The sequence below is a fragment of the Tachyglossus aculeatus genome, chromosome 21, assembly GCF_015852505.1.
Source record: "Tachyglossus aculeatus isolate mTacAcu1 chromosome 21, mTacAcu1.pri, whole genome shotgun sequence".
NCBI classification, from domain to species: Eukaryota; Metazoa; Chordata; class Mammalia; order Monotremata; family Tachyglossidae; genus Tachyglossus; species Tachyglossus aculeatus.
In genome coordinates, this window is record NC_052086.1 from 2,588,098 (window position 1) to 2,605,769 (window position 17,672).

The 17,672-nt window shown below is 49.3% G+C and overlaps 1 protein-coding gene across 4 annotated transcripts in view; it reads right to left on the reverse strand.

Annotated features, from left to right (window-relative positions):
• The window catches only part of AP1B1 (adaptor related protein complex 1 subunit beta 1), a 60,764-nt gene that overhangs the window by 36,784 nt on the left and 6,308 nt on the right, over positions 1-17,672 (reverse strand). For 3 of the 4 annotated variants that reach the window (XM_038762370.1, XM_038762369.1, XM_038762366.1), the window contains exon 2: positions 6,359-6,422. In XM_038762370.1, the coding sequence (XP_038618298.1) occupies positions 6,359-6,395 (37 nt within the window). In that variant the 5' untranslated portion in view covers positions 6,396-6,422. Of the gene's footprint in view, positions 1-6,358; positions 6,423-6,581; positions 6,643-17,672 lie in introns of those variants that run through there. The other variant, XM_038762368.1, reaches the window with a different exon arrangement.

The window sequence follows — 17,672 nt, forward strand, 5'->3', positions numbered from 1 at the left end:
TCGCCTCACAGAGAGCCAGGGCCTCAGCTCACTCCACCGGGATGGGAAAAGCGATTATCCCAAATCTTCCTTGTTCTATCGGGAGATAAAGGGGCCTCACTTTGGTCTTTCCTGTGGCCTCTGACTTTGTGCTCAAACCCTCCCTGCCCTTCCGCATCCGGGAGACCCTTTTCTCCTCTTCTTAGTGGCAAAGCGGTGTGGCTTAGTGACTTTTAGACTGTGAGCCCACTGTTGGGTAGGGACTGCCTCTATATGTTGCCAACTTGTACTTCCCAAGCGCTTAATACAGTGCTCTGCACACAGTAAGTGCTCAATAAATACGATTGATTGATTGATTGACAGAGCCACGCCTGGGAGTCAGAAGGACCTGGGTTCTAATCCCAGCTCAGCCCCATGTCTGCTGTGTGACCTTGGGCAAGTCACTGCTCTTCTCTGGGCCTCAGTTCCCTCTTCTGTAAAATGGGGACTAAGAGTGTGGACCTCAGGGGGGATAGGAACTGTGTCCAGCCTGATTATAGATTGTAAGCTCGTTGTGGGCAGCGAATGTGTCTATCAACTCTGTTGTATCATACTCTCTCAAGTGCTTAGGACAGTGCTCTGCACACAGTAAGCGCTCAATAAATACCACTGATTGATTGATTAGGTTGTATCTACCCGCGTGCTTGGAACAGTGCTTGGCACAGAGTAAGCACTTAACAAGTACCATATTAATAATAATAATAATAATAATAATTATGATAATTTAGAGTTCTTCTGAAATCCCTTCTCCTCCGGGGGGCCTTCCCTGGTTAATCCTGAACCTCCCCACCCAACACCCCCCTTCTACTGCCTCTTCCCACCAACTAATCACCTGGGTGTTCAGTCACCACCCTGCCCCAAACACTCCTATCTTCAATATCTATTGCTTCCTCCAAACTGTAGTTTATTTTAATGTCACCGTACCCCTCTAGATTATAAACTCCTTGAAGTCAGGAATCCTAATCATCATAAGAATAACTGTGGTATCTGTTCAAAGCTTCCTATGCCCCAAGCACTGTATTAAGCGCCGGGGCACACAGGAGATAATCAGTGGGGCTCACAGTTTAAATAGGAGGGAGAACAGGAATTGAATCCCCATTTTGCAGATGAGGGAACTGAGGCACGGGGAAGTGAAGTGACTTTCCCAACGTCACAGGGCAGGCAGGTAGCCGAGCCGGGATCAAAATCCAGGTCCTCTGACTCCCAGGGCCGGGCTCTTTCCACTAGGCCGCACTGCTTCACGTCTACTGACTCTATTGTTCTCGCCCAAAGGTGTAGTACAGCGTTCTGCACATGGCATGCACTGAGCAAATGCTATTTAATAATGATGGTATTTGTTAAGCGCTTACAATGGGCCAAGCACTGTTCTAAGCACTGGCAAAGTAATCAGGTTGTCCCATGTGGGGCTCGCGGTCTTCATCCCCACTTTACAGATGAGGTAAAGGAGGCACAGAGAAGTCAAGCGGCTTGCCCAAAGTCACACAGCCGATAAGTGGCAGAGCCGGGATTAGAACCCACGACCAGACTCCCAAGCCCATGCTCTTTCCACTAAGCCGTGCTGCTTCCATATTTGAACAATTTGATTGGAATGATCTGAATGAGTCACTGGAGTTGCGTCAACACAGGGACAAGTGGGAAATCAATAAATCAACCAACAGAATTTACCGAGCGTGTACTCTGTGCAGAGCAATCTACTTAGCGCTTGGGAGAATCCCATAATTTAGAAGACCCAATGCCTGTCCCCAAAGAGTTTACGCTCTAGCAAGGGGGACAGAGACCCTAAAATGAATTACGAACAGGGGAAACCGCAAGGTTTCAAAACAGATCATCATCATCATCATCATCCATCGTATTTATGATAAGTGCGGTGGGGTGCTTATCTTGGTGCTTAGCGCCGAGGACTCGGAAGCCTAAATGAGGCGGTTCAGGAGGAGGAAGAGGAGACAGCCTAAGCTTTCCTTCTTCCCAAAGACCCCACAGGTTGAGAGATCTGCCTGGAGCGATTGATCTCAAACCACAAGGCCGGGGAAAGATGGCAAGAGGCTTTTCTTTTTAATCCTATTTAAGTGTTTATTAAGTGCCCAGGCTCTGTACTAAGGGCTGGGGTAGATAACGAGCTAATCAAGCTGGACCAAGTCTACGTCCCACATGGATTTCACAGTCTTCCTCCCCCTTTTACAGACGAGGTGAGGCCCAGAGAAGCGAAGCGACTTGCCCGAGTCACACAGCAGACAAGCAGCAGAGCCGGGATTAGAACCCAGGTCCTTCTGACCCCCAGGGTCTTGTTCTTTCGCCTAAGCCACAATGTTTCTTTGAAACGAGGGGTTCATTCAATTGTATTTACTGGGCGCTGTGTGCAGCGTACTGTACTAAGCACCTGCCCACAATGAGTTCACAGTCTAGAGAGCAGATTTCTCTCAATGACAAAACGTCCTTTTCGGCCTGTCTTCCTCTTTTTCAGGGATTTTGTGCTGACAATGACCAGCCCCATCTACAAAGGGAAAGGAAAATTTTCAACCTCCCATAACATCTAGCCACCTCAACTGCTCTTTCCTGAACCTAATAAACCAATGATCGCCCATGGCACAAATGGTCTTGAGAAGCAGACTGGCCTAGTGGATAGTCTGAGCCCGGGAGTCAGGAGGACCTGGGTTCTAATCCCACCACACGCCTGCTGTGTGATCCCCCGAACACTCACTTTACTTCTCTGTGCCTCAGTTCCCTCATCCGTGAAATTGGGATTAAGACGGTGAGGCCCATTAACTTGTCTTTACCTCCGTGCTTAGAATGGTGCGTGGCACATGGCAAGCGTTTAACAAGATAATTCTTATTATTTTGGCATCACTTTGGGGCTTGCTATTATCTGCAGGTTCGAATCGTGAGCATCCATCTTAAGACCGCCTGGTCCAGATTTCATCCGGTCGTCTGCTCTAGAAACGGGGGTTCAGCTGCGTCCCCGGGGAGGGGAAGGGGAGGCCTTGTGTGAGTTCAGAAACTGGGTTTCCTCAGGCCCCTTGACATCTAGGGACCGTCTCTATATGTTGCCAACTTGTACTTCCCAAGCGCTTAGTACAGTGCTCTGCACACAGTAAGCGCTCAATACATACGATTGAATGAATGAATCTGCCGGGAAGTGGGGAGTCGGAAAGTCCGGACCTCCGCTCCGCTCCGCTCTTCCCACCCCAGGGGGCCCTGAAGGAGTCCTTCCCTCTGCCCCCTCCCCACTCTCCCGGGCTCTGGCGGGGTGCCGGGGGAGCCAGCCGGGGGCGGCAAGAGATAATCGCAAAGCAGGCAGGAAAGCGCCGGGCGAGATCAAGGTCCGGCTCCGGTTTAATCAGCCTGGGAAACGTGGGGCCGACGAGGGGCAAGGAGGGGTGAGGAAGTGTAACGGGCCAGCTGAGCCGGAGCAGGCTGACTCCGGGAGGGAGGGTCAGCACGGGTCCCCCCCGGCCGGGGCACGAGGATGGTCACAAGCAACCGGCTCCGAGAGAAGGGGCGGCGGGGCCGGGGGATATTGCACAAGGGATGGCCGGAGGAATGTGCCAGGCCGGCGCTTTCGGCGGCAGGCGGACGTCACCCGGGGCCTCCTCTTCCCGACGGCCGCCCCCCGGGACCTAGTCACAGGCTGGAAAGCCCCAAGTGACTGTGGGTGCCTTCGATGAAGGCCGGGACGGGGAGGAGGGTGTCAGGTCCTGGAGCCCCTTCCCCTGCTCCCAAGTAGCCTCTCCGGTGGAGAGACCCCTCCCGCCCCCCACCCCTTCTGCTCAGCAGCTGTGGGGGGTGCGGCCCCCAGAACATCCCAACGGCTCTCCTCTCGGGGGGAAATTTGGTTCGGCGCCTCTTCTGGGAATTAAGGAGGGGCGGGATTTGGGCTGAGGCTAATGAGTGGGCTTAGCCAGCTGCAGGACGATAAAATTCTTGCCAGAACAGCAGAAAGACTGAGAGCCCACCTCCTCCAAAACTTCCTTTTTATTTCCTTATTTATTTATTTATTTTACTTGTACATTTCTATCCTATCTATTTTATTTTGTTGGTATGTTTGGTTCTGTTCTCTGTCTCCCCCTTTTAGACTGTGAGCCCACTGTTGGGTAGGGACTGTCTCTATGTGTTGCCAATCTGTACTTCCCAAGCGCTTAGTACAGTGCTCTGCACATAGTAAGCGCTCAATAAACACGATTGATTGATTGATTGATTGATTCCTTTTTCCTCTCCTCCCCCCATCCCCCTGCCCTACCTCCTTCCCCTCCCCACAGCACCTGTATATAGGTCTGTACAGACTGATCACTCTATTTTACTTGTACATATTTACTATTCTATTTATTTTGTGAATGATGTGCATCTAGCTTTAATTCTGTTTGTTCTGACGACTTGACACTTGTCCACATGCTTTGTTTTGTTGTCTGTCTCCCCCCTTCTAGACTGCGAGCCCATTGTTGGGTAGGGACCGTCTCTATCTGTTGCCGACTTGGACTTCCCATTAGTACAGTGCTCTGCACACAGTAAGCGCTCAATAAATACGATTAAATGAATGGATGACTGCAGGTCGGACTCTGAGGGTGAGGGAGGCGGGGGTGGAGAGGAGGAGGAAGGAAGGGAGGGAGGAAGGAAAGAGGGACGGAGAGAAAAGCCAGGAGAGCGGACAGGGACAGCCAATTTCCAACAGTGCCTTGTCAGCAGCTGCAGTCACTGCAGGCTCTCTCCTCCCCTCCCATTCCTGGCTCTAAGACCCTGGGAGCCCTCAATCAATCCAGTCCCCTTTCCCAATTGTCCCCGGGGCCTGGCTGAGTGGATAGACCGGGCCTAGGAGTGGGAAGATCCCTGGATTCTAATCCCTACTCGGCCACCCGTCTGCTGTGTGGCCTTGGGAAAGCGCTTCACTTCTCTGTGCCTCAGTTCCCTCATCTGTAAAATGGGGGTGAAGAGTGTGAGCCCTATGCGGGGCAGGGACTGTGTCCAACCTGATTTGCTTGTATCCATCCCAGCATTTAGTACAGTGCCTGGCACTTAGTAAGCACTTTACAAATACCATTATTATTATTATTGGGGAGAGGGAGGTTCTGAATCCTCCTAATTTTGGCCCCTTCTCCTCTAAGCAAATTGTTCTGCACATTGTTAGGCACTCAATAAGTATCACTGATTAATTAAGCACTTTCTATATGTCAAGCACTGTGCTAGACTGGGTAGATAATAAAAATAATGATGGCATTTATTAAGCGCTTACTATGTGCAAAGCACTGTTCTAAGCGCTGGGGAGGTTACAAGATGATCAGGTTGCCCCACATGGGGCTCACAGTCTTAATCCCCATTTTACAGATGAGGTAACTGAGGCCCAGAGAAGTGAAGTGACTTGCCCAAGTCACACAGCCGACAGTTGGTGGAGCCGGGATTTGAACCCCATGACCTATGACCCCAAAGCCCGGGCTCTTCCCACTGAGAAGATGAGAAGCAGCATGGTCTAGGGGAAAGAGCCCGGGCCCGGGTGTCGGGGACCTGAGTTCTAATCCCAATTCTCCTATTGTCTGCTGTGACCTGGGTCAAGTCTCTTCACTTCTCTGCACCTCAGCTTCCTCATCTGTAAAATGGAGATTAAACCGTACTCTCTCCTACGTAGACTGTGAGCACAGGGGCTGTGTCCAACCTGATAACTATATCTAACCCAAGTGCTTAGAAAAGTGCTTGGCACAAAATAAGCACTTAACAAATACAACAGTAATAATCAATCAATCAATCGTATTTATTGAGCGCTTACTGTGTGCAGAGCACTGTACTAAGCGCTTGGGAAGTCCAAGTTGGCAACATATAGAGACAGTCCCTACCCAACAGTGGGCTCACAGTCTAAATAATGATAATAACAATAATAATGATAACAGTGATGATGATAATCTAAGTCACTTCACTTACCTGCACCTCAGCTGCCTCATCTGCAAAGAGGGGATTCAACAATTGTTCTCTTTCCTACTTACACTTGAGCCCCATGGGGGTCCTGAGGATATGGTATGTACCCCAGAATTTACTTGGCACAGAGTAAACACTTAATAAACATTGTATATATATATAATAATAATAATAATAGGTCCCAGTCCAGTCCAGACAGAGGGAGAGGACTCTAAACCCCACTTTACAGATAAGGAAACTGGGGCCGAGAGAGGTAGAATGACTTGGCCAAGGTCACCCGGCAGGTCAAGAAGCAGAGACGGAACAAGAACCCGGGTCTGTCTATGCCCAGTCGCCGCCCCCACTCCCGGGCTCCCTCCCTCCCTACCTCTTTCCCCCCCGCCACCCCCCAGCCGGGATCTTCCCAGGGAAGGCACAAGGGAGAGGAAGACTCTCGGGGGGGTACCTTTCTTGGTGGTGGTGAAGTACTTGGAGTCAGTCATTTTGGTCCCGTGGTTTGCCGCGAGGGTCTGAAAGAGAGGAGAAAAGGTTCCCCGTCAGCCTGGGCTTTGCGCTCGGCCCCGGTCTCTGGCTTTCGGCCGTGCTTGGCAAAGGGGAATAGGAAGGAAAGAAACCCCCGCCACCCCCCCGCCCCCAAAAACCCAGAAAAAAAAACAAAGACGACTTGCCCTGTGATTTGCAAAGCTTAAAAACCCGGGGCTTTCTATTTGGGGGAACTGAAAGGGGAACTGAGGCAGGCCCACAGACCAACTCAGCTCCAAACAGTCGTCTGGGCAGGCAGGGGCGGTGCCATCTTTTAGTCAACTAATCAATCATCTTTCCTGAGTTCCTGGAACTCTCTCCCTCCCTCCCCAAATCCACCGGATCACAGCTTGCCCTCCTCCCCAATTCAAAACCCTCCTGAAACCCCACCTCCTCCACCAAGTCTACCAACTTTCTTTAATGCCACTTACTAGGTGCCCGGCACTGTACTAAATGCTGGGGTAGGAACAAGCTAGTCAGGTTGGACACAGTCCATGACTCACATGGGCTTCACAGCCCAAATTCCCATCTTGCAGATGAGGGAACTGAGGCACGGAGGAGTAAAGTGACTTGCCGAAGATCGCACATCAGACAAGCGGCGGGGTCGGGATTAGAACCCATGTCCTTCCAGGCCCCTGCTCTATCTGCTAGGCCATTCTGCTTCTTTCAGGAGTTGTACTGTGCTCCCTAAGGTGTTTAGTACAGTGCTCTGCATACCGTTAATGCTCAATAAATACCACCGACTGATTGATTTCCCCCAACTAATTTCCCAGCACTCTGAGCCACATAGACCCACCACTCTAGGACTAATAATAATGTTGGCATTTGTTAAGCGCTTACTATGTGCCAAGCACTGTTCTAAGCGCTGGACTAATGGGACTAATGAACTTATTTATAGCCATCCAAAGTACGCTTGCAAATCCGGTTATTCAGCTGTACATTCAACTAATTCTTCCATTTGTAAATACTTGTTTTTGTGCTCTCCCCCTCGAGCGTCAGCCCCCTTTGGGCAAGAAGCATGTGCTTCTTGGCTTTGCACTTCCCAAGCGTTCAGTACAGTGCACCACACCCAGGAGGGGCTCAATTAATTCTACATACAGGGCTTGACGTTGTAAGGTAGGGTTAGCAGATAGATATAACCCTGCCCTCGAGGAGTTTACCATCTGGTGGGGGCCCACAGGGATTCTGTCTGCCCTAGTTAACTTGTAATAATAATACTAATGATGGCATTTGTTAAGCGCTTACTATGTGCAAAGCACTGGAACAGTGTTTGACACCTAGTAAGTGCCCAATAATTACCATTAAAAAAAAGCAGGGACAGTCAAAGAGTTGGGGCGCTGGCTGTTATACCCAAATGGTTTAGGACGGGGATTGGAAGGAGGTAAATTAAGTGACTCTGTTGGGATGGAGGGAAGGAGGAGGAGGAGGAAAGTGTAACTGAGGACGTGGGGAAAGCAAACAATCGAGGAGGAATGGATTGGCAGTGTGGCCTAGTGGAAAGAGCCCAGGCCTTGGGTTCACAGGACTTAGGTTCTAATCCCAGTTCTGCAAATTGCCTGCTCTGAGACCTTGGGCAAGTAACTTCACCTCTCTGGGCCTCAGTTTCCTTGTCTGTCAAATGGGTTTTTAATGCCGCTTCTCCCTCCTCCTTAGCCTAGGAGCTTCATGTGGGACAAGGACTGTGTCCAACCTGATTACTACTACTAATAATAATAATAATTATGGTATTTGTTAAGCACTTACTATGTGCTTAGCACTGTTGTAGGCGCTGGAGTGGATGCAGGGTAATCGGATTGTCCCACGTGGGGCTCACACTTTTAATCCCCATTTTATACCCCAGGGCTACAACAGTGCTTGATAAACAATCGTCACAATAATAACAATGATAATGGTATTTAATAATAATAATGGTATTTGTTAAGCACTACGATGGGCCGAGCACTGTTCTAAACGCTGGGGGAGATAGAAGGTTATCAGGTTGTCCCACGCGGGGCTCACAGTCTTAATCCCCATTTCACAGATGAGGTAAGTGAGGCACAGAGAAATGAAGTGGCTTGCCCAAAATCACACCCCTGACACATGGTGGAGCCGGGATTAGAACCCACGACCTCTAACTCCCGAGCCTGTGCTCTTTCCATTAAGCCACGCTGCCTCTCATGGCGACCTGTTACTAGAGGGTTCGAATGGGTTCGAATCCCGGCTCCGCCACGTGTCTGCTGTGTGACCTTGGGCAAGCCACTTAACTTCTCTGAGCTTCAGTTCCCTCATCTGTAAAATGACGATTAAGACTATGAGCCCCACGTGGGACAACCTGATCCCACTGTATCCCCCCAGCGCTTAGAACAGTGCTTTGCACATAGTAAGCGCAACAAATGCCGCCATTATTATTATTATTATTATTATTATTATTATTATTAGAGGGGCCAAATTGCCTGATCCACTGGCCCACTACTTAACTGAACCCAGAAGCTGAACCCTAACCTTCCACGGCAGCACATCTTAACATCTTCCTCCCTCTCAGGAGTGTAGGCTCCTTATGGGCAGGGAACACATCTAATAATAATAATAATTCTGGTATTTGTTAAGCGCTTACTATGTGCCAGGCACTGTACTAAGCGCTGGGACAGATATAAACAAATCGGGTTGGACACAGTCCCTGTCCCACGTGGGGATCAGAGTCTCCATTCCACTCTCCTCTACCAAGCACTTAGTCCAGCGCTCCGCACACTATCCCAGCGCTTAGAACAGTGCTTGGCACATAGTAAGCGCTTAACAAATACCAGAATTATTATTATTAATAAAAATCATTGATCGATTGATTGCTAAAGGGGGCAAGGCACAAAACCATCACTTTGGGGTCCCTCACCGTGAAAAATCCCCGACCCCCCAGCCCAAGAATGTCGCTGCCCCTCTAAGTATTCATCCACTCCATCATATTTATTGAGGGCTTACCATGTGCAAAGCACTGCGTTGAGCGCTGTGGAGAGTACAAAGCAGGCGCCCAGAGCCCCCCAAAAATCCGTGCGTCCCCAAAGCACTCTCACCCTCTCCTGCCGAGTGAACGCAACTGCCAAGGACGGCCAGCGCCCGGGGCCGGGCCTGGCTCCGGAGAGGGCCGGGTTCAATCAACAGCGCTCACTGGGCGGGAATGGGGGGCTCGGGAATGGGGAAGTGCTCAATAAATTCAAGCGAAGGATTGATTGGGTGGGGGAGGGCTCAGAGGCCTTCTAATAGACCCCCCCCCCTTGACCCGGCTGGCAGCGAGGGATTCATTCAATCGTGTTTATTGAGCGCTTACTGTGTGCAGAGCACTGTACTAAGCGCTTAGCACTGTACTAATGATCCTGGGCTGGATCCTCTCCTGCAAGCATCTTCCCGCCCGTCCCCGCTGCAGGCTATACCGCAGCAGCAGGAGTGATTCCTCTGGAAGGATGTCACATGCCGGTGGGGGAAAAACGGGAAGGGGGAGGGAAGCCTCAGCTGAAACCGCTGGCGGAATGAGGTCGAACTTTCCAACGGCCTGTACTTCATCCCGATCAATCCATCTATCATACTCAAGAGAAGCAGCATGGCGCAGTGGTTAGACTACGAGCCTGGGAGTCAGAAGGCTATGGGTTATAATCCCGGCTCCGCCGCTGGCCTGCTGTGTGACCTTGGGCAAGTCACTTCTCTGTGCCTCAGTTACCTCACCTGTAAAATGGGGATGAAGACTGTGAGCTCCCCGGGGAACAAACTGATCACCTTGTAACCTCCCCAGCGCTTAGAACAGTGCTGTGCACACAGTAAGCGCTTAATAAATGCCATTATTATTATTATTATTATTACGCCATGCTGCTTCTCAAGAGTCCCCTGCCACTCCGGGGGAAGATCTGGATTTCTGCCAAGGGACGCCGAGAGCCGGGCCGGCTTCTGAGCCAAGGAACGGCAAGTTCAGCCCCAGACACCAGCCCCTTGGAGTCAGGAACCCGTCTGACCGGCCTGGCGATGACTCTGAGGAGGGCCTGCTCCGTGAGCCAGTACGACTGCGAGACATTGGATCAATCAATCGATCAATCAATCGTATTTATTGAGCGCTTACTGTGTGCAGAGCACTGTACTAAGCTCTTGGGAAGTCCAAGTTGGCAACATATAGAGATGGTCCCTACCCAACAGTGGGCTCACAGTCTAGAAGGATGAGTCACTAGCGTTGCCAAGTGGGGCGAGCACAGGCCTGGGAATCAGAGGACCTGGGTTCCTAATCCCCGCTCCCCCAAATGCTCTGCCAATTGCTTTCTGTGCGACCTTGGGTGTGTCACGTAACCTTTCTGTGCCTCAGTTTCCTCAACTGTAAAATGGGGATTCAATACCTGTTCTCCCCCCTACTTCACACTGTCAGCCCCTTGTGGGACAGGGACTGTGTCCGACCTAATTGATGTGCACCAACCCCGGTGCTTAGTACAGTGTTTTACACATAGTAAGCATTTAATGAGTATCATAAAATAAGCAAACAATGCCCGGGAAGCGATATTAGGCAAGGACCAGCAGAATTGGATGCTGGGCTGGGCCCCTGGCAGTAAATGCAGCTGGAGCGGAGGAGGAGGAAGAAGAAGATGGGGGAGAGGAGGGAGAGGAGAAGGAAAGAGTAAGAGAAGGAGGAGGAAGAGAAGGTGAAGGATTAAGAAGAGGAGGAGGAGTGAGGAGGAGGAAAGAGGAGGAGGAGGGTGAGAAGGAGGTGAAGGACTAGAAGGAGGGCGAGGAGGAGAATGATTATGGGGAATACGCAATAGCAATCTCTTTGGGAGGTTCAAGGTCTGGGGGAACACTGATGGCACTGAGTTGTTGGAGATGTGAATTCCATGACTGGAGGCCAAGCTTTTAATTTGTTTGCTGGAAGAGAGTTGTGTGAAGAGCTGTGTGCTTTGGGGCACAGGAGAAAATGCTGGAGGGGAAAAAAGAGGAGGAAACCCCCCAAACCTCCTATTTAGCACTTAGAACAGAGCTTCACACATAGTAAGCATTTAACACATACCATCATTATTATTGTTATCATCACAGCTTACCCCCTTGCCCATGTCCTCTCTCTGGCCTAGAACTCTCTCCCCATTCATTCAATCGTATTTATTGAGCGCTTACTGTATGCAGAGCACTGTACTAAGCGCTTGGGAAGTCCAAGTTGGCAACAGAGACGGTCCCTACCCAACAACGGGCTCACAGTCTAGAAGGGGACTGTATAATGTAGTATCACAGTATAGTATGTGCCTAACATGATTAACTTCTATCCACTCCAGTGCACGGAACAGTGCTTGCCACATAATAAGCGCTTAACAAGTACCAGTACAAAGATATCTGACAGTACACTACTATCCCCATTTTCAAAGAATGATAAAATCACATCTCTTGCAAGACTAAGGCCTCACTTCCCCTATTTGCATTCCCTTCTGCATCACCACCTGTCCACATGTTTTCACCTGTCCACATGTTTTGTCACCTCCCTACATGTTTTGCTGTCTGTCTCCCCCTTCCAGACTGTGAGCCCGTTGTTGGGTAGGGACGGTCTCTATATGTTGCCAACTTGTACTTCCCGAGCGCTTAGTCCAGTGCTCTGCACACAGTAAGCGCTCAATAAATACGACTGAATGAATGAATAAGCTTAGAGTCCGGAGCCTACATTCGCCACGGCTCAGTGCAGTGCTGAACCCACATTAACACTGGACAAATACTCTCACATTCTGGGCAGGGAATGTGTCCACCAACGCAGATGTATTGTCCCATACCAAGCAGCACGGCTCAGCGGAAAGAGCCCGGGCTTTGGAGTCAGAGATCACGGGTTCAAGTCCCGGCCGTGTGACTTTGGGCAAGTCACTTCACTTCTCTGTGCCTCAGTTACCTCATCTGTAAAATGGGAATTAAGATCGCGAGCCCCCCTTGGGACAACCTGATCACCTTGTAACCTCCCCAGCGCTTAGAACAGTGCTTTGCACATAGTAAGTGCTTAATAAATGCCATTATTATTATTATTACCAAGAGCTTACCACAGTGCTCTGCTCACAGTAAGCACTCAAATACCATTGACTGACTGACTGATTGAGGTAAAATCACATTGTGTGACTCCCACAGGTCGGGACACACAGCTGAATGAGAACTGGGTTCGGAGGCTTCTCCGATGCCCCGTCTTCTCCCGGCCTGGGGCCAAGGAGTGAGCCAGAAGTCAGGGAGCCCAAGCAAAAACAGGGGTGCCCCACCTTCCAGGGGGGAATTTCTGTACAAGGATAGTTGTCCCTTGGGTGGCCAGGGTGGCTGGTTGTGAGGCCCCTCTAACTCCCTGGTGGAAAGAGCGCGGACCTTGGCGTCAGAGGACCAGGGTTCTAATCTGGGCTCCGTCACTCGGCTGCTACGTGACCCTGGGGCAAGTCACTTCACTTCTCTGTGCCCTCATCTGCAAAATCAGGGTGCAATACCTCCCCAACTTCAACTACGAGCCACACGTGGGACCTGATGATCTTGTATCTATGCCAGTGCTCGCCACAGAGTAAATGCTTAACAAATACCACAATTATTATTATTATTATTACTGTTTCAGCCAGAGCTCAGTTCTGGGCAAGTGTGAGAACACATTGGGCTTGGTCACCTTCTCTTCTTCCACGCCCTTCTGCATCACCCTGACGCCCTCCCAGCCCCACACCACTTAGTTCCATATCTGTCATTTAATAATAATAAAAATAATGACACTTGTTAAGCGCTTACTGTGTGCAAAGCACTGTTCTAAGCGCTGGGGGGATACAAGGTGATCAAGTTGTCCCACGTGGGGCTCACAGTCTTAATCCCCTTTTTCACAGGTAACTGAGGCTCAGAGAAGTTAAGTGACTTGCCCAGGTCACACAGCAGACGTGTGGCAGAGCCAGGATTCAAACCTATGACCTCTGACTCCAAAGCCCGTGCTCTTTCCACTGAGCCACGCTGCTTCTCTATTTCTTTCTATTCATGTCTGTCCCCAGCTCTAGACTGTAAGCATGTAGTGGGCGGGGAATGTTTATGTTATATTGTCCTCTCCCAAGCGCTTACTACAGTGCTCTGCACACAGTAAGCGTGCAACTATTACAACTGGCTGACTGACTATGGTCACTGGGGCCTGAGGTGGTTTCTAAGAGGAACGGGTGTAGGTCAAGGGGCTGACCACCTTCTGAAACAGTCTTTAGAAATCAAGTGAAAAGAGTCTGGAAAGCCCCTAACTTAGACGGCTGTTGGCTCGCAGAAGGAAGTGACACCAGACAAGACGGAGCTTGAGTGAGCTTATACCCACTGCCTGGCATCCACCATGCCACGGGCACTTGACAGCAGAGCGCGAGAGGATGGGCTCAGCTCAGAGTTGCCAGCGAGGGGTTCTGGGAGTCAGGAGACGGGCGTTTAAGTTCTAGCTTTGCCTCTGCTTCGCTGGGGAAACTTCAGATTAATCGCTTTTCAAAAAAAATAATGGTATTTGTTAAGCACTTACTATTTGTCAAACATCGTTCTAAGCACAGGGGCAGGACCAGGTTCATTAGGTTGGGCACAGTCCCCGACCCCCACGGAGCTCAAAGGCTAAGTGGTAGGAAGAACAGATAGGTCTGGAGGCCTTCCCAGACTGAGCCCCCTCCTTCTTCTCCCTCTCCATCCCCCCAACCTTACCTCCATCCCCTCCCCACAGCACCTGTATATATGTATACATGTTTGTTCGTATTTATTACTCTATTTTATTTGTACATATTTATTCTACTTATTTTATTTTGTTAATATGTTTTGTTTTGTTCTCTGTCTCCCCCTTCTAGACTGTGAGCCCACTGTTAGGTAGGGACCGTCTCTATATGTTGCCAACTTGGACTTCCCAAGCGCTTTGTACAGTGCTCTGCACACAGTAAGGGCTCAATAAATACGACTGAATGAATGAATGAACAGATATCCCCATTTTCCAGGTGACGAAACCGAGGCAGAGAGAAGTGCGTGACTAACCCAAGGTCACACAGAAAGTAAATGGCAGAGCAGAGATTAGAATCCAGGTCATTTTGACTCTCAGGCCTGTGCTCTCTCCATTAGGAGAGATTATTTTATCCATTATTTTATTTTGTTAGTATGTTTGGTTTTGTTCTCTGTCTCCCCCTTTTAGACTGTGAGCCCACTGTTGGGTAGGGACTGTCTCTATATGTTGCCAAATTGTACTTCCCAAGCGCTTAGTACAGTGCTCTGCACACAGTAAGCGCTCAATAAATACGATTGATGATGATGATGATGATGATGATTAGGCCACACTCCTTGATTGTTCATTGATTCACTCAATCATATTTACTCATTCAATCGTATTTACTGAGCGCTTACTGTGTGCAAAGCACTGTACTAAGCGTTTGATCGTTCTGTCGTTCAGTCAGTTCGCCTCAAACACAGGGGTGGTGGGGGTCACCATTTGCCTGTCTCTAACCCGCCGGGATATCATGTGGATAAAATGAGGTGAAGAGGAACTGCTCAAGAAAAGGCAAACATTAAGTAAGCCTGAGGTGGTCTAATTATTATTCTTATTGTCCTCCTTCACTGTAAAAAGTCTCGGAAAGGCAGAATAGCAGGTCGATCGACGGTGGCCCCTGCTAAAAAGGGACTGGGAAATCCAGCAGGCTAGACCCAGGGGCTCCGAGTTCTAATTCTGACCCCGCTACCTCAGTTAGGCCATTTCATCTCAAAGCCTTCCAGAGCAAAATAGAGGGAGAGCAGGATCAAGTCAGGAATAGCAACCTCACGGAAACGGCAGTAAATTCCTAGCAAAAGGCGCTATGGTAATATTGACATCACACCTTTCTTACAGCAGGCAGAGACGCTCACACACAAAATCTCTCTCTCTCTTCTATCTCTTCTTAATCCTTACCCTCCTTAATCACTCATTAATTCATGTTTCCATACTCTGGTTCCTACTATGGTCGCTGTTTCTTTCCTGTTTGAACAATTATAATATTTGTTAAATGCTCGTTATGTGTCAAACACTGTATTAAGCACTGGGATAAAAGAAATGAGGACGGACCATCCCTTCCCCAAACGGGGCTCGCAATCTATACGAGATGAAGAACGAATATTTAATTCCCATTTTACAGATGAGAACCCTGAGGCACAGTGAAGCTAAGTGAATTGATTCCTCAAGTTCACACAACAGGCAAGTGGTGGAACAGGAATTAGAACCCAGGTCTCAATGTCCAGTCCCGTACTCTTTCCACGAGGCCATGCATTTGAAAATAAACTTGTGTTTGCCTTCTCCCTGCGGGACCGAAAACTTCTTGAGAGTAAGAACCAGGTCTTTTTAATCTACCATAGTCACCCAGGCGCTTAGCACGGTGCACTGCACACGGAGGGCACTCGATAAATACCACCGATCATGACGAGGACGGAGGAAGAGGAATTGGGGTGGCAAAAAAAAGCCATTCGGAGAAATTCAGATGAAATACAATGAAGCTAAATTAGAGGTTAGATTATAACACAGGTCTAAGGAGTTGCAAAGACAGCATACTGTGCGATCTAAAAAAAGATCTTTGGGCACTCTCTCTTTCATTCTTTATCTGTCAGTCCTTCTGCTTCACATATGACATCCAAACATTCCCAAAGAGCAAAACAATCCCTGCAGAACAAACTGATCTGCCTTTATGTGGGGACATAAAATGTCCGTGACCAATACCCTGTCAGGAGAGGGGAAACTGACTGCTTTTAATAATAAAATAAGAAGGTCTGGAGTAATGGGGCGGGGGGCTTGGAAACTGGCCATGACCAAAACTGAGCACCCGAAGTCTGTTTCTTGACTGGCATTTTCTACAATTTGGTCACACATGCACACACTTCAGCTGGATCTAGGGGGGCCAGGAAACACGTTCGACGCTTGAGATTTGGGAAAGCAATTCTCCTGACTTCCGCTCCCTGTGCCCTTTCCATTAGGCCATGCTGCTTTCCCTGGTAGAACTCATAAAATACCAAATGACAGCCGCCAGTCTTCCAGTGTCGCAAGAAAATTGGATAATTTGGGCATCCAGGCATTTGGATCTGTGCCCTTTGGGCGCTTGGTAATTTCCCCTCAGCCCTTATGTACAGATCTAGCTCAGTGGAAAGAGCACGGGCTTTGGAGTCAGAGGCCGTGGGTTCAAATTCCAGCCCCGCCACTTAGCTGTGTGACTTTGGGCAAGTCACTTCACTTCTCTGGGCCTCAGTTCCCTCATCCGTAAAACGGGAATGAAGACTGCGAGCCCCTCGTGGGACAACCTGATTACCTTGGCTCTACCCCAGCGCTTAGAACGGTGCTTTGCACACAGTAAGCGCTTACCAAATGCCAACATTATTATTATTATTATCTATAAATTAGTTTACATTAATGCGTCTCCCCCGCTAGACTGTGAACTCGTCTTGGGCAGGGAACCTGTCTACCAACTCTGTTGTATTGTCAGTCGCTCATATTTATGAGCGCTTACTGTGTGCAGAGCACTGGACTAAGCGTTTGGGAGAGGACAACAGAACAATATAACAGACACATTCCCTTCCCACAGTGAGCTTACAGTCTAGGGAGGGAGACAGACATCAATATTGATATATAAAATTACAGATAGGTACCTAAGTGCTGTGGGGCTGGGAGAGGGAATGAATAAATAGAGTAAGTGAGGGGGGCATGGAAGGGAGTGGGAGAAGAGTGTTAAGTCAGGGAAGGCCTCTTGGAGAAGATGTTCCTTCAGTAAGGCTTTGAAGGTGGGGAGAGTGATTGTCTGTCAGATATAAAGAGGGAGGGCATTCCAGGCCACGGGCAGGGCGTGGGTGAGAGAGGTTGGCAGCGAGATAGATGAGATGGAGGTACGCTGAGAAGGTTGGCATTAGAGGAGAAAAGTGTGCAAAGATAGCAGCTGGTGAGGTAGGAGGGGGGCGAGGTGATTGATTGCTTTAAAGCTAATGGGAAAGGAGTTTCTGTTTGATGCAGAAGAGGATGGTGGAGCTTCTTGAGAATCTCTGTTTTTGTAGAAAAATCATCCATTCATTCGACTGTATTTATCGCAGGCTTTGATGTATGCAAAGCCCTGTACTAAGTGCTTGGGAGAATACAATATAACAACAGTCACATTCCCAGCCCACACAAGAGCTCATAATCCGGGCAGAAGAATGAAGTATGGATTGGAGTGGGGCGAGACAGGAGTCAGGGAGTTCAGCAAGGAGGCTGATACAGTCATCGATTGTATTTTCCAAGCGCTTAGTACAGTGCTCTGCGCACAATAAGC